The 25,694-nt window shown below is 37.6% G+C and overlaps 1 protein-coding gene across 3 annotated transcripts in view; it reads left to right on the forward strand.

Annotated features, from left to right (window-relative positions):
* The window catches only part of cadm1b (cell adhesion molecule 1b), a 165,844-nt gene that overhangs the window by 124,561 nt on the left and 15,589 nt on the right, over positions 1-25,694 (forward strand). For 2 of the 3 annotated variants that reach the window (XM_057351309.1, XM_057351310.1), the window contains 3 exons: positions 1,014-1,110; positions 1,422-1,594; positions 16,028-16,087. In XM_057351309.1, coding sequence (XP_057207292.1) covers positions 1,014-1,110; positions 1,422-1,594; positions 16,028-16,087 — 330 coding nt within the window. The remainder of the gene's footprint in view (positions 1-1,013; positions 1,111-1,421; positions 1,595-16,027; positions 16,088-25,694) is intronic. The other variant, XM_057351311.1, reaches the window with a different exon arrangement.

The following is a 25,694-nucleotide window of genomic DNA, read 5'->3' on the forward strand; positions in this document are numbered from 1 at the left end:
TGTGAAACATTATTTGCAATATCATACTGTATGTGTACGATTAAAAATAACACAATACGAGTAATCATGGTTATTAATATTACTACAAACAAAATTAACAACAACAAAAGCAACATTCATAATATGAATAATAATATGTTTAATAATATATTAATTAGTTAATTAATATATATATATAATATTAATAATAATATATAAATATATATATAAATATTAATATATTATATTAATAATACTTTTTTGGTCTGTTTTAGGTCAGAGACAAGTTGGATCAACATGAGTTTGAATAAATAACAACCGAAGTGTAGTTTTTCCTGAACTATTCCTTTATCATGAGCAAGGTCTCGGCATTGGCTTCAAAACGGAAACTGTCAAGTTACGGCTAAATAATGCATTGATTTAGTACGTTTGGTGTGCGCTCTTTTGTGGCATGAGAAGTCCTGGAAAGGTTAACCTACCCTTTTGTAATCTTGGCAGAATATTAATTTATTCAGATAGCTGACTGCTCAGGGTGACCTTTGAGAAGAAAAGACAGGAGAGATCGGCTCAACTATAACAGCTTGACATTTTGACTAACATAGATAAAAGAGAAGAGAAAAAAACATTTTACACTACTGTTAAATTGACTGTTTAAATTCATAACACTCTCCCCCTCCCTCGCAAGCCAATAAAAAATCACGCACTGTCATGTTCGCGCTCTTTTAAACTCACCGGAGCGACTTAATACAGTGTAAAGTGTACGATGAAGCCCAGAAGAGCAACTAAGATCTGCTGCTTTTATTATCGTCTTTGTATTAAACATAAATGCGTAACGTGCACACGAATATAAAAAATGTGCAATGTGGAAACCTGTTGGGGATGTTTTTTTAATCCGAGCGAGAGGCAGGTACTGTATCTGGCCATAGAATGATAATTAGATACAATGGGTTCAAGAGTAGCGAGCTGAATCGATGCGCTGCGGTGTAACTAAAAATGAGTGTTTGTTTGTGCCTTTTGTTGTGTCTGTTTGGCAGATAAACCAGAAGTGAAGATTGTGGTGGAGTTCCCAGAGGGTTTGACCAGAGAGGGGGAACATCTCGAACTCACATGCAAAGCTAAAGGCAAACCACAGTGAGTCCTGCGAATGGCTTTGTTACGTAATATGTTCTTGCTTTATCTTGGGGATCTTGAGATGATGATAAGAATAACGTACAGAGATACTGTAAGACAGATAACGGCAGCATTTTACAGTAATATCACGCCACATGCAAAATAAAACAATAATCCACAGCTCAGATTTCTCAGCAGCGTGCACATTTGTTTGTGCAGGTGGCGATTTTACATCAGTGCTAAAGTTTTCCTGAATAAAGCACATTATCCTCTCCTCGTCTGTCGGAGCATTTTCACACTGAGCACTAAATGATTACTCTGATATTGTACAGGCCTCATCAAATTAACTGGCTCAAAGTGGATGATGATTTCCCCTCCCACGCCGTGATTACCGGCTCTGATCTCTACATCGAAAACCTTAACAAGTCATACAACGGGACGTACCGCTGCATGGCGTCCAACTTAGTGGGAGAAGCCTACGATGATTACATCCTTTATGTTTATGGTACGTACTCAAACCTTATCTGTGTCTTTAAACGAACTATTTAGAAGAGCAATTTCCCAGTCAGTTAAACCTGTCTTGGCTAAAATTACTCTGTTAATGGCTAGTTTTCACTATTATGTCTAGTCCCAGACTAAAGTGAATGTTTGACCTGTCTAAACTGAAAATAACTCGCCCTGACATATCTGAAAATATGTCAGTGACATTGTTTTGTCTCAAGATGCAAACCAGTAATGTTTTTTCTGCGGCATTTTTATAAAAGTGCCTTAAATATCCTAATTTAACGAAGGTCTAGTCCTGGCTTAAGCTAAGCCTTAGTCTATGAAACCGGGCCTTTGTGTCTTACGTCTTGGCTTAACCTGTGTTTGGACAAGCAGCCCTCAACTGCGGGATGGTGATCATAAAGTGCGTTTACTGTTTCAGCTACCGCGTCTATGTTGTTTTGAGTGAAGGACAGAGTAGTTTAACCTTTTGTTGAACAATGTTGCCTCTGGGTTTCTTCATGTTGCAGCACATGATAAGTACAGCCATGGAAAAAATTAAGAGACCATTCCAAATTGTAATTTAATCATCATTTCTATATGTATTGTGGCCATTCACTGTCTGTTGAATTTCAACAAAATCAAACCTCAGGAGTGACATAACATCACCCAACAGCAATGTGAAAAACTGACAGCATGACAAGACACATGAAATCACAAGTTATCACAAAAAAAATGACATGCACAAATATTACTGTTGTATTGCAAGTGAATATGGACTTGTTTGAGGTCTGAAAAAATACAGAGCATCTTTTCTGATATTTTGACCTGTTTCTCCGGTTTTCATTTTCTGAAAATAAATGCAAACAGAAACAATATTTTTATTTGAAATTTAGCAGTAATATTGTTAATACACTGTAAAACATGATACGGATATTTGCTTAAAAAAATTATGGTAACAATATTACACAAAAGTACTTTACATCTTATTTTTAACGCAATATTCCATGAATAAATCAAGTAAAATTACCCAAATTATTTAAGCAAATGTCACATGACAAACTTAAAAAAATCAAGAAGAAATACTAATTTGAGCATTGGAGTTAACTTCTTGTTCTAGTTTAGCATTTATTATTGTTTACAACATATATGATGTACAAGTAAGCTGAGAGTTGTCTCAGCACTGGCATTAGCAGCATTACTGAGTGAAATAACACACATCATGAGCTCTCTCATAACCTAAGCACAAGCACCACTCTTCTGAACGATGATAATCACGAAACTCAAAAATACAAACAGAATCTCTTCTAAATCTTTCAAGTCTTTCATTTTATTATAAAGCCAATCAAATAGCACTTTTTCACAAAAATGACTCTCCTAATGCTGTTGCATGCAAAGCATGCTGGGTTCTCTAAATTCACTGCTCAGTTCATGAAAACTACAAAAAGGAATGTAGTCCCACCACAAAAGAATTAAGTAAAGATCCTGTATACAAGTTTAAGTGGGTTGAACATGTTAAATTAAGTTGAATTCATTCAATAATTTGGGCATTTACATTTCCGAGAATTTTTCTATAATTTTAACTTAAACAATTGTATTAAGTAAAGTTTACTCAATTCATTTAATGAAATCTTGAATGAAATCTACTTCGACCCAGAATCATTTTTTACAGTGTAGTTCACAGAATGAAACAAAAATGATCCGTTACGCATACCTTTTAATAGTAAATTCAGAAAAACTGAAAATAATTTTAAAATGGTCACTTTATGTTTTTCCGTGGCTGTATATGCTGGCAATAGAATGATAAATAATGAGGGGATACCTTTTAAATAAAACAGTCAGATGTGTTTGGTCAAAATGCTTTCTGTCTCTCTTTATAAGGTTTTAAAAATTGAGCTAGTTTTTGCTCGGGAGAACTGCCTTCATGAAAGCATTTTTTTTATTTAATTTATATCCATCAGAATATGATTCATATTTATTTGAGTGCAAACCTAATTTTCAGGTCATATGAATTATTTGTATGTTTTGAAGACTTGCTTAAATGTGTTTGTTGCCTGAAAGCACCATTGTGGAATAAATATGTGGTAGAAACGGATGCAGCTGCTATAGAGAATACTGCTGTGGCATATAGTGGAATTTGATTATTATTGTTATTTTGTATAATGTATTATTTAATTATTACATAGTGTTTTTATGTTAAATTTAATAGCTTAATAAAATGTAAAGGTCCAGTGTGGGAAATTTAGCGGCATATAGTGGTGAGGTTGCGTGAATTGCAACCAACGGCTCACTCCACTCTCCCTTTCGAAGCACTATGGAGGCTGACACAGGACTAAGATGTCATCACGTTTTCGCTTCTTTGCTGAAGGAGATAAGGTTTTTACAAAAAGAGCTCTGTAGAGCAGCTTGTCCGTTACTGTAGAAACAACATGGTGAATTCATGTAAGGGGCCCCGCGGTGTATGTAGATAGAAATAGCTCATTCTAAGGTAAGAAAAACATAACGCTTCATTATGTAAGGTCTTTACACACCTCTGAAGATGTTTATTATAATGCATTTCTGTCAGATCCTCATTCATCTCACACATACACCTTTAAGTAATTCTATTAGATTGTAATAACTGTAAACACACCTAAAAATGACCCATGAAAACTCCCCACATTATTTTTAAAACGTATTTTGTACACGAGGAGTGAATCAAACATTTCAAGAAACGAACTCACATTGCCGTCATAAAGCATACAATAGCGAGATGTTGTTTAACTAAATATGAGTCACCTAAGAGTTTTTCATACTACCAGTTGTATTAATACAGACAGTGCATTGTGTTCTGTGCATGTTTAATTCTTAACAAGGGCCGACAGCTGGATTTTTCAAAGCACGAGCAATAATTGCTGTGACTGCGCCACTTGACGCCCAGGATTTAACAAAGCCTTGCTTTAACTACAGGAGAATTGAAGTGGTGTTTTGGTTTAAAGCAGGTTGTGTTCGGGACGGCTAATGGGCAGCCAGCTGCAGCTATTACAGACTGTCCTGTTTGAGCAAAAGGCATTACCCTAAAGAGATGGAAAAGGGTGGCCTGTCATTGAGGCGTTTTGCTGCCATAGTTATTAGTCTCTCATAATGCCGATATCAGAGGCAGGTGTTTGGAAATGATGTCATCAGCGTTCCATCTGCAGATGTGGGCCTGGTGTGCATGACATGCCTGGAAGCAGTTCTTCTTCTCGGTGTCTGTCACCTTTACCTGAGCGAGAACCACCTGCTGATCCCTCCACCTTCTTCTAGTTTCATTATACCAGTGATTTATCTCAAACCGAAGTGGTTCTTAAACTGAAAATCCAAATGGCTTTAAATTTGTTTTGTAGAAGTGCAAAAATATTGATAACCTCCCTGTCTGCCATAATGGTGGAAATAATATTCATTTGTTCTGTTACAATGAAAGTTGACTTTCCCTAGTAGGGCGCGAAACGCTCACACTTTGCATTAAATAAAATAGATGTCTCGTGGCGCATTTGTAAATCAATTTATACAGGCAATTGTGGAGCATGACCTACCTCAGAGAACTCTAACAAGTGGAAAGACCTCTTGTTGCTTGATAATCCTGAGCACACGATATACTTCTCCTGCCTGTCAGACTTACTTTTAACGCTGCTCCTGGGGATGGCAGTTTTTTTTGCTACACAGCATTTCCTTCTGCTGCCGGAGTAAAGCAGCGACTCAGTGGCTGAGCAAACGCTTATGGCTCCTCATGCTTGCGATTCATTTTTTCACTTAGTTTTTTCATTAGGCGGTGAAGAGAAAGACGTAGAACCAAGCACATGTTCATTAGCTAATTTGTGAGTATATTGCATGCGTCTAAGTTTGCTAAAATCACCTGGCATTTATACGGTGATGCTACAAAAAACGCTTGGCACCTGGATGGCATACAGTACCGTTTTTTTATTTACACCCTGTATATTTCATTACTGTATTCGTGGGATTCATGAACAGAGCTGTTTGACGTAGAATCAAATAAGTGAAGGTGAATGGGAATTTGTGAAGGAATAGATACATGTCATAACTTGATAAGCTTGCAGCATATAAAAAGCCAATGAAAATGTGTACTGTTACCAAAACCTCTCGAACGAACTGTACTTTATTGGTACTTTTGTTAATTTATTAAAAAAGCACAGGCTGTATCTGTTGCATGACTTGGCTTCATGACAAACGTCATTAGAATAACAATTACATTCAAAATAATAGGCAGGTATTGAATTGAATTCTTGTCTGGTGTCGAAAAAATAACAGATCATTTACTTAGATAATTCATTCGGAAATGCCATCTGTTCTCCATTCTTGAGTATTATTCAATCCTACAATGTTGTTACTCAAAATCGTCCCTTGTCACATCACATCCATGACATGTGAATTAGAAACTCGTGCATAGGCTGGTATTTTTCTGATGTCTATAGACTCTATCATCAGGGGTTTAGCAAAATATAAACAGATGATTCGATATATTGGTAATAAATACATTTTCTGAGAATTTACATTTCAAGTTTTGACTGAAAATGTCACATTCATAATAACGCTGTCAATAACAAAAATATATTTTTTAAATACGTCAGTTTAGATCAATTAAAATCAGGTCAATTTGGTAATACTTAACAATATTGTTGACTTAATTTATATGCTACAACATACATGTTTTTAGATTAAAAACAAAACTTTTACAGTCTAAGCTCGAGTATGACTGAGTGCGCTTCAGCTGATTTACAATGATTCCGTATTTCTTTGTACGTTGGAATAATGCACCATAATTATCATCCCATTTTTCTGTATCCAGATGTGCCATTTTGTGTCCCCTTTCACCCGTTTCTACTCTGTGTTCTGCCAAAACAAAATAAAATGAGGCTGCAAATCTTGTTTAAAAGCTTTGTGATATACAACCGAAGTCTACTCCAGTGCAAAGAAAGAATGTAATATCTTTTCTTTGGTTAATGCTCAATAGCATTGCAAATTCTCCAGAGAACGTCTATGCCATGACTTTTATAAGTGGCTATTTTTGTTTGGGGCTTGAGGTGAAGAGGTGCAGAGTTCAAATCTGACTTGATCTGGTTCTGGCAGCCGAGGTCGGCTCAGCCAGAGACGTCTGTACTGTGAATTGAAAGACATGGGCTTAAGTCTTTTCACAGCCACTTCTGTTGGTGTTATTGTGCCCTTGAACAAGATACTTCACCTCTTCAGTGCGGGATTAGCCTATAGCTGCCTGTTTTCTGTCGGTAACGTAAGAGTTCAGATATACAGGATTATGAAGTGTGGATGCTTGCTACATTGGACAAAGGTTGAAAGTAAGAGGCACTATGTTGCAAATCCATGGTTGCTGTTTTTCAGCACAGATCCAAAAACTAATGGAAAACTACCTGGTCCTTAACTCTTTCATGTGCTTTGCTGAAAGTTGCTCTGAAATCTGACAATTCCTTCTTCCAAGACATAACAGATTCAAAATCAGTCGTTCAAGTTGAAGCTGGAGAAAGACCTTCTGACTACAGCAAAGTCTTCAAAAACACTCAACTTTCTGATCTCTTCGTCTTTCAGAAAGATGCCAATCGTAATGGCTTTCCAAGTAGGTGATTTAGCCCACAGATGAAAACCTGCTCGCCTGATCAAGTACTGTAATGCAGCGGTTGTACATTTCTCTTCATTTATCATTATAATGAAGTTGTTCAAAATTATCTAGAGACTTGGCCGTAGGGGATATGTGACACATCATTTGGATGCTCAAGGTCTACAGCCTTGACTTTCAATTCATGCTCCATTATGTTGTGTCATTCTAAATGACTTTGTCTTCATCTGCACTTTTGTCTCGAGTCAGATTGAGTCTGTGATGTTGTCAAATCCAACTGTGCCTTGTTAGCTTTTATTAACAGAAAACAAAATCCTAAATTAAAGTATTTAAAAAGCTGCAGAGGTTTGAATGTGTTAATAACGGCTTTAATTACATCGGAAACTCTTCATGTTTACCTAAAGTATTCTAAAACCAGGCGAATGTGGCTAAATACACATCGGCGCTCACAAGAGAATTGATTTCCTGCGCTACTCGTGCCTTCCAGATTAATTGGCGCGTATCTATTAACATCCCGTCTGCATTTTTAAGTACAGTATTCACAGTGGAATATTGCTTGCAGGTGTAATTCGAATGCTTTTCATCAGTGCAGTCCAGCTAATTGCTTGTTTGCTTTTTTGTCTGTTTTTAGTTTAAAATGTCGTGTTCATGTGTTTTGAATTGCCAGTCACTTATGATTAAAAATGCTTAAAAGGGTAGTCAAACCAAAAATGACAATTCTGTAGGCTTTTATTCACCCCTGTGTTGTTTCAAAACCGTGTGACTGACTTTGTTGCCTGGAAGACTAAAGGAAGACTAAAGGAGATGTTCAGCAGAATGTTAGTGACTGACAGCTTCAATCCCCCGTCGTTATAGTTTTTTTCTCAGTTTTACTGTAGTTTTATGAATATTTAGAATTATTATTTTTATATTTTAGTTTTCATGTTCAGTTAAGCAATTTAGTTATGTGCTTTTGTCATGTTATGATTTATTTATTTATTTTTATATCACTATTTAAGTTTTCATTGTTGTTTTCAGTTTTACTGTAATATTTTAAATGCACTTTATTTTTACTTACATTTTTAGGAATTTTGTTGTTTGCTTTTGTAACTTTATTTTTTTTTGCTTTTATTTAGTTTATTGCTGAGGCAACATTTCTAATTTTAGTTTAGCATAAGTTTTTCAAATGATATTTAAGCAGATATTTGATTTGATTTCAAGAAACAGACATTTTAATAGATTGAGTTTTAGTAAACTGCAATTGTGTTGGTCCCCATTCACTTTTATTGTTTAAATAAAAGGGCTATGCCTTAATTTCTGCAGAATTTCTTGTATTTTGTAGTCAAATTACAGTAAAAAAAGTTTTTCATTTTTAGATGGACGACAGTATGCTTCGAATGTGATTTAAACAAGCTGTTGGATCAACAACCTTTGTCATTATCAACAAATCATTTTATGTATATTTGTCTAGGAAATATGCAACATAGGCCTAGGAGTATTGAACATTGAAGAAGATTGCAAGCATGTTCGCTCATAAAATGAATAGCCAACCAGATCTCATGGGAATTCGTAGTTGTTTTACAAGGTGGCTAATTCGTATGATTTCTTACAATGTGAATGGTACAAAAACGTATGATTATTAGAAAAACGAATAACTAATAATCACGCTAGGTTTATGGGAGTGGCTTCAGTATCGCTTTTTCAAAAGCAAAAGCAAATCGCACTAAATCATATGAACAAGATCGTATATATTCATACGAATTAGCCACCCCATAAAATCATGACGAATTCCTGTGAGATTGTGTTAGAACAGCACACATTCCCTTAACAGGTAAACCTTATTTAAGACATCATTCAGGTCCGTAACACAAGTAAGTTAAGCTTAAGTTTAAGTTTATGACTTCCAGTTGCATTAGGGTGTTTTAAACAAGCTCTTAATGCAGTATGAGAACAGTAATGGAAATGTGGGCTTTGGCAAGCACCACTAATTACGCACAAGCTTTATTTATTTACTGTATTATTATTACACGCCCAACAGAAATCTCCCTCGTGAATACATTTATATTCATAGCAGATGAACCCAACTATGAGGCTGTATTGCTTCTCGCATTTGCAGTGCTCTCTTGACAGATTGTTCAGTATGTGTTAAAACCTTAAAACCTGAAGCATATATGTTTCACCTGTATGTAGGTTGGCAGTACCACTGTTTTTTTAACCATTGTCTCTCCCAGCGGGAACTGTGTATGTTTAAATTACAGTCACCTGATGTTCAATGCTAAAGCCTGTTGGGAAAGAATAAGTACCGACACAGACCATGTCCAACATTAACCTCCATATTCAGTCTCCTTTGGGAGATGTTCTCTCAGAACATGTAACATCGGCTCTTGTTAAAACGTAAATGCAGACTCACAGCGCTGCAAACACAATGCTATCTGTGTTCCCTGACTGTCTTAGACTCTGAATGATTAACTCCGTTCTGTGAGGTTTGAAAAGAAGCCAAAAAGAAAAGCAGTCTGTCGTGTTTGCTAATATGCGGGATATGGGAGCGCGAGCACTGTGTATTTAACAGTATTAGACAGCCTTTCAACCGCTTTCATTTCTGCTGTGACAGCATAATGCTTTTGACGTTGTGGATATGCATTGATATACTACATAAAGGGAAGCAATTGCATACAGTTGGGGCTTTTCATAAATTTGCATAGATCATTTAACATGCACTCCAAGGCTTTGTTCACACTGCACACAAATCCAATTTGGTTTTCAAATCGGATCGACTGTCTGCATTGCCATTCTGCAAATCTGTTTGTTTACATTGTGTATTTGCATTAGTTGATATGCATGTGTGTAGTGTCCACACCTCCTAACTCACTCATTTTTCACTTTATACTGTAGTGAATGTCACACAGTTCACTGTATGATGAAAGAATGTGAGAAACTTTGTTAGGAATCATACAAAGTGCACTATGTGTTGGATCTGTGTACAAAAACAAAGTATACTTAAGTTTTATTTTATTAATTATATTTAAGCAAAGTATATTTTTGTATACTTCAAGTTCCTTCTATTAAATATTCCTAAGTATATTTTAAGTGTACTAATATACTGTAGTATCAATGTACTACTTGTAAGTGTACTATTGGAAACTATATCATTGCTACTTGGGACTAAACTGGCCCACTTTTTAGTTTATAAAAGTATACTTTAAGTATGTAACAGTAAATGTAACATTAGTAAACTTTGAGTACATAACTACTTTACAGCTACGTTTTTCATTCGTACTGTAACTAGCCTACAAGTTATAATTTACTGGATCAATACTTGTACTGTAGCATGTAGTATATTTTAAGGATACTTTATGTAGTAAGTATACTAGTATAGCATCAATGTACTAGTATACTTATAAGTTCACTATTTCAAATTCCATATCATTACTATTTGGGACTTAATTGGCCCACTTTTTTAGTTTACAAAAGTATACTTTTTAGTATGTAACTATAGTAAACTTGGAGTACACAACTACTTTACAACTACGTTTTTCATTTATTCTGTAATTACAAGTGACAGTTTACTAGATCAATACCTGTAGCATGTAGTTTATATTATGTATACTTTATGTATTAAGTATGCTAATATAGTGTCAATGTACTAGTATACTTGTAAGTGTATTATTTCAACCTGTATCATTACTACTTGGGACTAAACTGGCCCACTTTTTAGTTTACAAAAGTATACTTTAAAGTATGTAACAGTAAATTTAACATTAGAATACATAAGTACACCACTACTTTACAACTACGTTATTTCATTCGTACTGTAACTACAAGTGATAGTTTTCTAGATCAATATTTGTAGTATATTTAAGTATACTTTAAGAAGTTAGTGTACTAATACAGTATCAATGTGCTAGTGTACTCGTAAATGTACTATTTCAAACTAAATCATTACTACTTGGTACTAAATTGGCCCATTTTTAGTTTATGAAAGTACACTTTGAAGTATACTTTCAGTAAACTCCTAGTTTAGTAGTTTTTATACATGTATGTTTCTTTAAGTGAACCAATTATGATTGTTTACTATTTCTATTATTGTCCCACTTTAAGTATACTACTATGTTTTTATTTAGGTATACATTTTTTAAACTTAATATATACCTTTACCTGTACCTTAAATAGATTTGAGGTATAGTTCAATCAAAAGATGAGTATAGGCCAAATATACTTTTCTGTCAGTATAGGTCAAGTACGTATACTTGGGTGTAATTTTAAATAAATGTCTGAGAAGTACATAAAGTGTGTTAATGAGAAGTTTATAAAAGAAGACTGAAAGTATTTTTGGTTTAAAAGATGTATACTAACGGCGCACTTGAATAAACCTCTCTTTTGTAACAAACTCAATTCAGTTCCCTCCAGATGAAAGAAACTTTGTCATATTATTTAGAGCAGAGACGCACACAAAGGAATCCGTTCCTAGTCGGAGGTAAAACCACATTTACATACTGATCTTAGTAAACCACATAACGGTTAATTAAGCTCAGATTTCGTGTGTTTTATGCTTATTTATTTGGTAGACATTGCTCTAAAGTGTCTTACAGTATTTCAGTAAGCTCGATCTTTTGTTTTATAAGTATCTGCATTCGCTGAGAATTGATCTCATGACCTTGGTATTGTTCTCTACCAGTCATTACTACAGGAAAGCTCTTGAGTATTGAGATGTATTCACATTATAAAGAAAAAACTCCAGTAAGCAACCTGGAGTCTCTGCCTTGCTTAAGGGCACAATGGTGAGAACTAATGGCTCCTTCCTTGTTGGAATCAAACCAGCAACCTACTGGTTATCACCAGCCCTGGGTCTTAACCATTATAGCACCCCAACCCTTGTTCTTTATCCCTGGGGTTTTTAATAGTTTGTGAGATGATGGTGAAAAACAGACAAAACAAATTCTGTTACCTCCACTTACTGTTCCAGAATAGACAGGTGCATAAAGTCACACCTAGAATTTCTTGGCAGAAGAAAAAAAGCCTGTCTCCCCATCTGCCAGTTCCCAATCTGCCACTGTCATGAATATTAACTTCCCTTTAAGATCAAAGGGTTTATCCAATAAATGCTATTGTTATAAGAATTAAAATCATTGCAGTGTATCATTACAGGTCACAAACAAACCGTTTTTTGGTGTAATGCTTTCACCATAGATAACACCCAACCCAGCTCAGCTCCAACACTGACCATTACGCTGATATTCAACACATTCAGCATTACTGAGAGACAGTGGAATAGAGCCAATAGGTTTTATGAGGAAACGTCTTGCAAGTGTTGTCAGGACAATCCCGCTCGCGATAAGTACTCGTATCGTCTATTTTCACACCGCGTGATTGGTATTTCATATTTCCGTCCCTCACATACGAATGGAAATATTGCACGTCCAAACACATTCACATCTCGGTGCTCATAACGTCGAGCCAGGAGTCACCCAGCCTGCAAATTGCCCATGGAAAATTCTTGTTTGCTTGAGTTTTATGCATGCCACATCCCATTCAGACCTTTGTGTTGGCCGTATCTCCTGCATGCACAATTTCGGGACTATGACATTTCCCAAACCTGCCTGCGATCTGTCACGGCGACACGAAATCCCTGAAATATTTTCATCGGAAGATGCGTCTCCCGGCATCTACATTCAGAGATATTATCCTGTCCTTGATGTTTTATCATTAGTTGGAAAGTGTTTGGGCCCCTACTGAGATCTTTTGATGGAGCACAGACAATAAAGTGATGGAGACAACCAGCCAATTTCGCCTGCTGAGACTGTTCCACAGCAAGGCGCCTCGGTATCTGTGGTAAAAGTGGAAAGATAGTCACGTCGCACAGTCACAGCACAGTAGCTCGCCCGCATTTTCCAGCACGCCATTATTTCGATGGCTGTGTGCGAAGGGCGTGTGGAATATGGACTCTGCGTGTTTATTAATAAATGATTTTCATAATGTCATTTCTTTTCCTTCCCTCATTTCCTTACTTGCTGAATAACGGGGGAGATTTGAATCATGCCGAGTGTTCAACGTTTCGCGGGGTGCCGCAGCAAACTGAACGCTAGGCTGTGAAACCCCTTCCCTAGAGTCTAACGGCCATCTCACTGTACATTATTCCACTTATTATCTGGCTACATCATAAATAACCCAGCTACCAAATAAAGTAATAAATGGGCATGAAATATTAATTTGTGTTTGAATTAATTTTACTATTAGACTTTTAGATTAGCTTAAGGCTTCCATTACCAAAATATTCCATTACATCTTAGAAAGCAGTTACCCAGCAACACTGCTAACAAAGCAACAGTTTTCAATATTAATTTATTGCTTTTTATTATTAATCTGCAATTCACTGGTATATACAATATGCCGGTATTGACAATAACCATGATAATAACAAAACGATGATTTTTGATATTGTGTTAATGCTACACATATAATAATACTGTACATTAATCAGTATGGGGTTACATTTTTTTAGCACAATGGTTACAAACTCTTTAGCTTTGCTTCTCTACACTCGTATTTTGAGTGTGGCCGGTTCTAAACGTTTGGAGGCCCTAAGCAAAATTTATTTTGGAGGCCCCTCACAGCACCCCCATCCCCTCCACCTTTTAGAATAAATAAAGTATTTTATTACACTGTAAAAATGTTACAATTTTAACAAGTTAATGATATTATTAAAAAATCTCTTTCAATTTGAAATTGCTCTAAACAAAATTTTAGGGTAGTCTGGATTTACATTTGTTTTTTTTGCAATAATTTTACAGTAACACAGCCATTACTTTTCCACTCTTTTGGATGAGTTTAGCCTACTGTATATATACAGTAATATAAGCACCGTTTTGATTACTTAAAATCAGTCAGCTGCAGAAAAGTGTTTATTCTCTTTATACATTCAGACCAATGGACTATAAGTTTAGCTTTTCTGCTGCCTGTCTTGGCTGGTCGACAAGTGTATAGGGATACTGTAGGTGTGTTCCACTTCAAAAGAAAGAAAGAATGAGAAACTATTTAGGCCAAATTAGGGGTTAACTAAATCTTATTTCACCATTTGATTTTACTTTCCGCAGTGGGTCTATTTAACAGTCCAGTAGCATTATAACAAAGAAACTGAATAATGTAGAAATGAAACACTGCTTCCGCACTGTATGAATTAAATAAACACCCTGATTTATAATAAAGATACAAAACTTCTTTAGTCAATAGCAGTTCATGATTTTGTATTTTGTTGTTTCATTAACATTGACGACAAAAACAGCAGCAGGTTTTTAGTCTATACTTAAGGAATTATGTAATGCAGCGCGGTTGTTATCTGAGAACAGATCTGTACACGACGCGACCCCGAGATATGGTGACATACATCCGACTGTTTACTTTCATTTAAGACACAACGGACTGTTTTCGACATTACCTTGGATTTCACAGTATATAAGATGCGCAAAAAGACACAATAGAGAACTTGCTTGTAGCCTTGCGCTGTATGAGAACTGGCGTCTGTGCGCGCACTTCGAGTGAGAAATCGATAAAGTTTAAATGGGCAAGCATTTTAAAACACGTAAAATAATATTTTGTGATAACAAACAATAGCAAAGACTGTAAAAGAAATATGTGGTTACATGCGTTGTGTGACTCGAGCTGCATGTGAGGACAGGTAGACTGCTGCGTATATGCTTTCGAAACTGCTGCAGTAGTTTGATGTTATGTGCGTCGAAGTTGGAGACACGTTACAGTTATGGAGGCCCCACCTCCAAGCCTGAGGCCCTAGGCAACTGCCTGCTCTGCCTATAGGTAGCACTGGCCCTGAGTGCCATTCATTGGCTAAAAGAGAGAAACACTAAAATAAACCAAATGAAAGATTAATGAATTTGACTGATGGCATAATTAATTTGTTGTACAATTAAACCGACACCGTGATAATATCGTAACTTAAATCTTTCAACCATAATTATCGTCTGCTAAAAAATATGATGTTGAGACAGCCCTGGACTAGTTAGATGATATTTTAATCATCGTATTTATAAAGCTTATTCTCTTCAAGGCTACTGAGGAAATTTGTCTTTATGGTTACTATACTGGTTTCATCGGACGCACGTGCCTGGCCCGAACTTCCGGTCTGTGTTTGTTTATTGGTCTAGTTTGTTATTTAATTGATATAAATATTAATTTATATGATTGGTTTATTGCATAATAATTGTATTAAATAAACGATTTGTTGAATTTTGTTGTGATAACAATTTGTTAGTAATGTTATAAAATAATTTGTGTTGGACAGCTTTTATGATTTATATTTTAAAACGGAACCTACCGGACATCCAAAACAATGCTGTGTGCACAGTGCTGCATGGCTTATACATGCTCAGTGAATGCCTGCGCATATGAGAGTATTTCTAGCAAGCCGGTAACTCGCGAAGACCTCATGAAGTGTTTAAAGCAGTCAAAACGGCGCCAGGAATTCCTCCGTTACACGCGCAAGCACAGATCTAATGAACACTCCTTTTATATTACCAAATCACATGATTTTTGGGTCGTACGTTGTTATCACTTCCTGTTTTTGGTTCGCGCCAGAGTTCGTTTGAAAGTGGACCAAGACCCGTCTTGTCAGCGGTCTCGGTCTGCTTGTTTGGTGCGCACCAGGGTTTGGGTGGCAGCGTTCACACTTACACAAATAAACCGCACTAATAGAGCAATCGCACCAGAGTTCGTTTTAATCGAACCAAACATGGCATATATGAACACACCCTAAGAGAAAGTGCTTGTTTCATACTAACATGCAGTCTTTCTGTTACGGCCTTCGTGACTTCTCTCCTCCATTTATTGCCTCTTATGTGTGTTTCCATTTTCTCCATCTAGATGTTCACACCACAACCCCCCCACCCACCACTACCACCATCAACCCTGATGCCTCCCAAGGTACAGTACATCTCAGCTTCAGGGTTTCTCTTTCCATCTCACCCTTTTACTTTTCTGTTGTCTCCAGTGTCCCGCTGCGTGTGCATCCGTGTGTATGTGTGTGTAAATACACTGCTGATGCATGTTACTGTCCGTGAGCTGAAAGAGACTGCATGAAGGGGGTAAAGTGCAGACTCTTGCTCAGAGGCAGACGGGCCACACTAATAAGATCTCACCGCCGATAGTGGGCTCGGTGGTCTCGACGTGCCGTGCTGTCAGTGTCACTTGTTGGGTTGTGCTTGTCACATCCTTTTCTGTCATTCGCCTGATCTTTCGCCGTAGAGATTCATTTTGGAGAGAGAATCTTATCAGGATCTTGTCCAGCATTTCGGCAGGCCTCCGATTAGGATTACAAATGTCCTAGGCCTTCCGTAAGAATGACAGCAACTCATTCTTGAAATGGTTTGAAGCAATGTTCCGTTATGTGTGGCCGCAGACCGATTTCAGTGCAGGCAGTCAATTCTGCCATTCTGTGATCATCGATTGTTTTGTAATTTTTCAGAACTGAAGCAATGTCAAATCTCAAATATGCAACACTGATTAGTTTGCGAGATTTTACATTTATAGTACCGGGTGCCCACCGAGATCAGGGTTTTTTTTTTATTTTGCCTCGCAATCTCTATAAAAATTGCTAAAAAAATCGACAAAACAAGTTTGTCGACAAACAAGGACAACTACAAAAAAAGCTTTTGAAAAAACAAAAATTTGAAGGAACATTGCTTTTGAAGAGATTTATTGACAGTGATTTATCATGCTATATTTCACATGGTTAGCATCAATAGCAGATTTATTTTAGATCTTAAATGGATTTCAGTATTTTGAGCATTTTTACTTCAAAAAACGCATTTCTTAGTATTTTTGTCTTGTTTTCCAACAAAGTCTTGAAAATGCTTTTATTAAGATAAACTTACTTGACAAGTCAAATTAAAATGCACTTGAATTAAGTTGATTTTTTCTTACTGCATTGGGAGATATTTTTAATTGTTTTAAGTGTAAATCAGAATTGTTTTATTAAACAAGAGTCATTTTGCTTAAGTAAATTCATCTTTTTTATCAGATTTATTTTTGGCATTTTTGGCTTAATTTATCTAGTACAGTGGGAGAGAGAGGACAGGAAGCGATGATCAGGATCAGGAAAGGACCACGAGTTGGGATTCGAACTCAGGTCACCCGAAGCGCGAAAGCACCATATGCCCACAAGGCTATTGACTCTGACAAGTAAATTAATCTTGACTTAAAAATTTTTAGACATTTGTAAATATTTAATTTTTGCAATGTTGAGTGAAAAGTATAAAGTATAAAGAATCCATGTATATTAAAGCTTGGGACTAGGAATTCACAGCAAACAAATCAATGGCAGATAAATTGTGCTACAGAGAATTCGAAGTGCAATACATTTTTGATGATGTTGCAAAGAGTGAGAAAGGATAGGGTGTGCTCTACTATCAAAAAAATCAATTAAGCCATAATGTCTCGCTGAAACGCTCCACAGCTTAAGGGGGGTGACATTTAGAGATGATTGCCATTTATAACACAAAATAGATGGTTAAATGGAAGTGCCCTGTACACTGATAGCGACACCTTTCACATAAGCTATACTTTTCCCTCTTTTAAACCCATTCCTAAAATTGAAATGCACAGCATGTGGAGCAGCGATAGTGTCGTCCGCTCTGAGTGAGAGAAGAATCATCAGTTGTGATTTTCAGTGATCATCAGGCTGAACTAAGTCGTGTCTGTTTCTCCATCTATAGAGACGTTCACCTGCGTTCCTCCCAGCCTGACGTACTGTATTCTCATGTAGAGTAAATGTGCGAGAATTGGTGTAACAGTCTTAGATCTCAGGGAGATCTCAGGGGAGCCAACAGTCATCTGAAAGAGTGTTTTATCTGATACGCAGTCTAATCGTTAGGGTTTGGAATAGTGGATGTGTGGCCATCTGTGGCTGTCTGAACATGACCCTGGGGCACTGGCATACGGGACATGTCTGTGCTACCTGCAGCATTACGAAACAATACAATTCAGGTTAGATGTGTTTGTTAGTCATGTTTCTTTAGCTGAATCGAAAACGAAAAATGCCATAAAATCTGACCTAAAATGTCTCACTGTGTTTTGGACTGTTTGGAAGCCTCTGGACTGTTGACCCTAAAAAAAACTTTTCTTCGCTGCACAAGCATGGATTTCTGATCAATTTTCACAAAACAGAATGCGTAAGCACCTTGCTTTATGAATTACGTTCTGAAGCATTTGTAATCCATTTCAGAATATTTGCTATGATAACACTTCCCTCTCGTTCACGTCACGCTAAAAATGTTTATTGATTAGTTCCAAATTTATACCCACTGCCAACTTGCCGGGCGCTTGCTATAGCCCCCTAGATTTAGGTTCAACATGACAGAAAATCAAGGTGTAACATAACAAACTTTCAGCAGACCACAAAGAAATTGGAGCCCATGGACTTCACATTGTATTGTACTCCACTGAGATATTTCTCAAAATGTTTTCTTTTGTGTTCCACAGAAAAAGACAGTCATGCAGGTTTTGAATAACATAAGGATGGATAAATCATGACAGAATTATCCCTTTAAAGAGAGGACTAGGTTACCCGAACAGCATCATTGTTTAAACCGGAAATACTATTTCACTTTCAAACGTCACAACCTGGAGACGCGGTCCTGTCTCAGGGTTCATTGTGCCAAGATTTGCGACATGCCACTGACCCTGGTATTGCGAATTTTGTCTACGGGCGTGAAGGCTCAGCATTATTTGATTTCAAGGGGATTGGAGCTGCCATGGATCAGTGATTAATATTGATAGGTGCAAGTGGGTGCCAAGCTGGATTCTGTGGAAGGGCAAAAATATGTACCATCCGAGTGGATATATGGTTGCCATGCTGGGTAATGATGAAATATAAAACAATACAGCTGAGCTCAGGTTCAGGTGGGCTGCAGGCAGGTCTATATTTTACAAGGCGGTGTCAAGTTTTTTTCTGAAAACGGCTGCTAGATGTAGGTGAACATACTCATCAGCACCTGTAGATGTTCTTCTCCTCTCATTATCCGGTATCACTTTTGGAAAACTTCCCTGTCCTAGAAATCCCCTCCATGAATCTCCCATACAATCCAATTAATGTTGGGATGGTGAGACAGGTAGCCCAAAGGATCCGATTGTTGACTCGGTCACTTTCAGCTGATTTGTTTTTGCCGTGGGACACCGCGGATATTTAAAGGTTACTCAGAATCCAGACTAAAGATTTGGTTTAATACCCTTTGAACAGACGAAATATGGTGTGTCCTTGCTCCGTATGTAGACATCAGCAATGTTTTCCTTTATAATGAGTTCCTCCTTAGATATTTTTCAAGGCTTTCGCAATATGTCCAGGCTGAGCTCACAGCGCCTGCAGGTAAGGCAGAGGGTGCCGGGCTCATGGATCTGTCCGCTGAGCGTCATTTATGCAACTCTGCGTGGGAATGATAGAGTTGCTGTCGGCCAAACAACACACTGAAAACTCTGTGTATCATTAGTCCAAAAGCAGGCTCTCCAGTTTCGTTTGTGACTTAATTTGTCTTTGGGACGAAACTGCACTCCCTTCTTATTTGTGTATGTCTTTCACAACACAACTTAGTGTTCGAAAACTCTACAACTACTATTGGAAACAAAATGTGTTTGTAGATCAAACTAGTTCATTTCCCAAATATCAAATTAACATTCACTATTCCTCAAAACATTTACATTTACTATTCCTTCATTTTTATCGTGTTCCTCACACACAACTATCATAAGGCTTCACACGACTTAAAAATAGCACACAAAGTATATGAATTGCACTCAAAATACTTGCTATTGTGGTATTAGTCTTTTTTTGTTACTCATTTTCTTTGAAAACAAATAGGCCATTATGCCTAAAATCTTCTTTTGTGTTTCATGGAAGGAAAATCAATGTCAAATTGATTAATTGCGATTATTTATATGCATATATACAAACCAAAACATACATGTATACATTTAATATACACTCACCTAAAGGATTATTAGGAACACCATACTAATACGGTGTTTGACCCCCTTTCGCCTTCAGAACTGCCTTAATTCTACGTGGCATTGATTCAACAAGGTGCTGAAAGCATTCTTTAGAAATGTTGGCCCATATTGATAGGATAGCATCTTGCAGTTGATGGAGATTTGTGGGATGCACATCCAGGGCACGAAGCTCCCGTTCCACCACATCCCAAAGATGTTCTATCGGGTTGAGATCTGGTGACTGTGGGGGCCATTCTAGTACAGTGAACTCATTGTCATGTTCAAGAAACCAATTTGAAATGATTCGAGCTTTGTGACATGGTGCATTATCCTGCTGGAAGTAGCCATTAGAGGATGGGTACATGGTGGTCATAAAGGGATGGACATGGTCAGAAACAATGCTCAGGTAGGCCGTGGCATTTAAACGATGCCCAATTGGCACTAAGGGGCCTAAAGTGTGCCAAGAAAACATCCCCCACACCATTACACCACCACCACCAGCCTGCACAGTGGTAACAAGGCATGATGGATCCATGTTCTCATTCTGTTTACGCCAAATTCTGACTCTACCATTTGAATGTCTCAACAGAAATCGAGACTCATCAGACCAGGCAACATTTTTCCAGTCTTCAACTGTCCAATTTTGGTGAGCTCGTGCAAATTGTAGCCTCTTTTTCCTATTTGTAGTGGAGATGAGTGGTACCCGGTGGGGTCTTCTGCTGTTGTAGCCCATCTGCCTCAAGGTTGTGCGTGTTGTGGCTTCACAAATGCTTTGCTGCATACCTCGGTTGTAACGAGTGGTTATTTCAGTCAAAGTTGCTCTTCTATCAGCTTGAATCAGTCGGCCCATTCTCCTCTGACCTCTAGCATCAACAAGGCATTTTCGCCCACAGGACTGCCGCATACTGGATGTTTTTCCCTTTTCACACCATTCTTTGTAAACCCTAGAAATGGTTGTGCGTGAAAATCCCAGTAACTGAGCAGATTGTGAAATACTCAGACCGGCCCGTCTGGCACCAACAACCATGCCACGCTCAAAATTGCTTAAATCACCTTTCTTTCCCATTCTGACATTCAGTTTGGAGTTCAGGAGATTGTCTTGACCAGGACCACACCCCTAAATGCATTGAAGCAACTGCCATGTGATTGGTTGATTAGATAATTGCATTAATGAGAAATTGAACAGGTGTTCCTAATAATCCTTTAGGTGAGTGTATATGCATAATATACTGTATATTTATATTTAAACACATATATATATGTGTTTATATGTATAACACAGTTATATGTACACATGAATGTTTGTGCATTTATATCTACATATAATAAATACACATATTTTATATAGACACAAACTTTTATTGTATAATCGATTAATCGTGATCAATCGATTTGACAGCCCTAAAAATAACACTGGTTTGGAAGGGCAATGCGGTAAGTACATGGTTACAGAACTTTAGAGTAAATTTCTTTAAAAATCTGCTGTGATTTAAAGTTGCTATGTGTAATATTTAGGAGGATCTATTGACAGAAATGCAATATGATATACATAACTATGTCTTCAGAGGTGTGTAAAAACCTTACATAATGAAGCGTTATTTCTATCTACATACATCGCGGGTCCCCTTGCATTGAATTCATGTTTCTACCATAGCCCTAAATGGACAAACTGCTCTACAGAGAGCGTATCATAAATACGTTATCTCCTTCGGCAAAGAAGCGAAAACACGGCAACATCTCTGTCCTGTGTCAGCCACTTTAGTCCTTCTAAAGGGAGGGGGATTGTTGGGGGAATGAGCCGTTGGTTGCGATTCGCAATCTCACCGCTAGATGCCGCTAAAATCTCCACATTGCTCCTTTAAAAAAATGCTGGGTTGTCTCAACCCATTGTTGGGTAAAATGTGGACAAAACCAACCGCTGGGTTCTAATTTAAAATAATCTGACCATGCTCGTGTAACAACAATCCAGCACAGGTTAAGTTAAAACCCAACGGTTGGTTATGTCTATCTTTTACCCAACAATGGGTTGAAACAACCCAGCATTTTTTAGGGTGTAATTATTTACTTTGATAACTCTAATAATATTTCTTTCTTTGTTAGTGTGTTTGTGTTTGACATACAGTAAGCTACACAGTATCATTCTATTCTGGTATTGTTGTCAACCACATTTAATATGTACTCTATGTCTCCTTAACTGACTCAGACAAGGCCGAGTCTATTTAAGAATGTAGTGAAATAGAAATGCACAGCAGTGACTCATTATCAGACTCCACTCATTGTAACAGTATGGTGTCACACAGCGAGCTTCACAGTGCCCACATAGAGGAAATCGCTGTGAATTCCCACCAGATGCAGATGCACTAATCAGATGTGAAAACTGTGTACCAGATGTTGCCTTTGGTCACCCCATACGAGCTCCTCTGAGAAGTTTACTCTGTTTATTTTTGGAGAACAAAGAACAGCATCAAATGTTGAAATACCACAAACCGGTCGGTGTTAGATCCACTGTGGCTACTGTTTCCAGCATGCAGAGTGAAATTTAAATGCTCCGAAGTTAGATTTTGCCCTCATTTATGACCAGTGCTGGGTAAGTTACTCTGAAAAAGTAATTAATTACTAGTTACTAATTACATATTCAATAGTGTAATTAGATTACTGTACAAATTACTCTCTCCGAAAAGTATTTAGTTACTTATTACTTATTACTTTCTATATCCTACATCAACCTTGATTAGTTAAGTGATTCAAGGATAGGCATGAAAGGGCTCTTTTAATTCATTCAAATAAATCATATTAAACTACATAAAGTACTCTTATTAACTGACCAAAGTATTACAAATGTGAGAATTATACATTAAAGCACAGATTTTAAAGTTAGACTTTGAATTTTATGTCAATTCCACTATTGCACACACATATATTACACAAAGTATTTAGTTTAATTACATCAAAAGTAACTGTAATTAAATTACAGAAAAATAAGAGTAATCCCTTACTTTACTTTTCGAGGGAAAAGTAATTAAATTACAGTAACTAATTACTTAGTAACTAGTTACACCCAACACTGTTTATGACTACATAAAGATGCGCCAGGAAATACAGGCTACAATACCAAGCTACCATACCCCTACTACTATTTCCGGATAACAGGAAAATCTAAATGGACCCTTTTTAATGCATGGTTGTATTTGGATGGAAGCTTGACTCATGTTGTAATGTAATTTAGTCATGTAGCTAAAAACAAAGCAAAATGCACGCTATTCAACATACAGTACCAATTTTAAACAGCAGGCATTTTACAGCAAGCAGTACATTAGTATTTCATTCTGATCACAGCTTTATATGTTTATACTGACATTGACTTATATCATTTGGACTAGAGGGCCATGCAACCCAGCAGACCACCAAACCATAGACTTCCACCCAGCTTTCTGTCATAAACCTTTATACTGTTGTCTTTGAAGCCGTCTCATGTTGTTTTTTGTCTAGTTGCTTGGCCCGGGCCCGTGTTTGTTGTTTGTCCTGTTTATTTTCATCTCCTCTCTTTTTGCACGCTCTTTCCTCCTACTTGCCTCTCCCCTCACAGTGAGCCGAGACAACCCAGCACGCTCCGCTCCTCGACTCCTCCCGCATATCTGAGGCGCTTCTGCTTTCCTGCAGCTTACGCTCTTTCATGTCCAGCATGAATACCGCAGCCCGCCGCCATGCTGCGGCCATACACGTGCGAGAATGTCACTTTGCGTAAACACGCAGAGATGAAAGAGCCGCGAATCGATTCGACTGGGGAAGCTTCCCGTTTCGGTGCTGGAAGTAATGGCCGAATGATCTGCCATCAGGGGCTGATGAGAGGACGTGACGCTCGCTCGCGCAGCGGCGCGTCCTACGGGGAGAAAAGGGCCACCCCGTGTGCCCGTGCGTGATGGAGCTGTGAAATATCTGTGGTTTGTTTTGTGCGGGGGAAAGATGTGACTGTCACGTCTCTTTTAATTACGTGTCTAGATGTAAAAGGCCACATTAGGAATGGCATGCTTCAGGGACTTTTATTGTCCTGCGTGAATGAAATAAGAAAACAACAGCTAGGGTTGGAAGAATCTTGCTTTCGAGTCATGAGATGGAATTGAAAGTGATTGGATCCCCATTGGATATAACAATAGAATTTAGAACGTAATGACAATAATTTACACATTTTACTGTCATTTATAAACTCAGTATACAACTAACACAACAGAGTCACACAACAGAGAAAGTTTGGAAGTTTTGGAAGAGCTTGTAAATAAAGTGTTTTAAAAATGACTTGCAGCAGTTTAGAAATTCATTTCTGTTTTATTATTCATCTATTTATCATAACTCAATCCAAATTCAGTTCATATTCAGGAATTCGAAAGGCATTCTCAGTGCAATCTTAAATGTGACAATGGTCCTCTATGGTGATTTTAATCTCATACTCTTACAGTGTATTTGTACTTGAATCCACTGCTGCAATACAGTATTAACAGTTTTATACCCCACATTTTCGGGTTCCTTTGCAGTGTCATTCTATCACGGGAACATGTTTTGTTGAAGGATCGCTATTCATCGAAGCCGCGACACACTTCATTTTAATTGAGGTGTCTTTACAGGTGTCAAACAGCACACATCTCTGCTCTGCTTTTGGTTTTCATATAGTCTTTCATACGCAGTTTATGCTTTCACACCCCAAGTGCACTTTTCTCTTTTTTGATAAGTGTTTTATTTTCCATCCCTAACTGTGTAACCTAGCAACAGGCAGCAGGCAACAGTTCAAGGCCTAAATATGGTTTTCTATGGAGGAGGAGCAAATGCCATGCTGAAGCACACTTAGTAATTTAAACATCTCGGCAAGCAAACAGCTTTTGCCGTACCTGCCTCCACAATTTGTTTATTTCACTTCCCAGAAAGCCCCAGGGCTCGAAAAGAGCCCGATACAGTCAAGCTTTTGTCCTGTGTTTAATACTGGCAGAAAGTGTGTTTTGTACCCCAGAGAGACCAATCACCTGTGCTCTGAGGACACGGGCTTCAACCAGACAGATAGATCAAATCCCCGATGGTTTTACAAAACCCAATTCTGGGACCTCACCTCACAGCTTCTACTCTGCCTGTCTATTTCTAGTCCGGGCAGATTTGCTGCAGATAGGGATTTAGATCCCTCGGGTAAGGCGGAAACTAATTTCTAGACAGGAAAGGTGTGATGTTGAGATACAATGATGATGGATAATGGTGAAAACTCCAGTAAGGTAAACAAGGAGGTGCAGGAGGTTGTTGAATGAGGATTTGCTAGTTATGTGTTCTTTTTATAGCAGTGCAGATTGTGAGTAGCTAGCGACACGTGGATCTGATTAGCAGTGTTTTTTTATGCCAGCTCAGTATATTCACGGTTTTGTTTTTGTGGGCTGGCCTGCAGGTACAGTAGCTGTGACTGCTAGCAGATGTTTGGGTGTCGTGCATTTAATTTAGCATTTCAGATGACTGAGAGGCAGGCAATATCAAAACATATCCAGACAATGAAGCACATACTGTAGTCTTTACATGGCAT

This window comes from Triplophysa rosa, linkage group LG14 (genome assembly GCF_024868665.1).
Source record: "Triplophysa rosa linkage group LG14, Trosa_1v2, whole genome shotgun sequence".
Lineage (NCBI taxonomy): Eukaryota > Metazoa > Chordata > Actinopteri > Cypriniformes > Nemacheilidae > Triplophysa > Triplophysa rosa.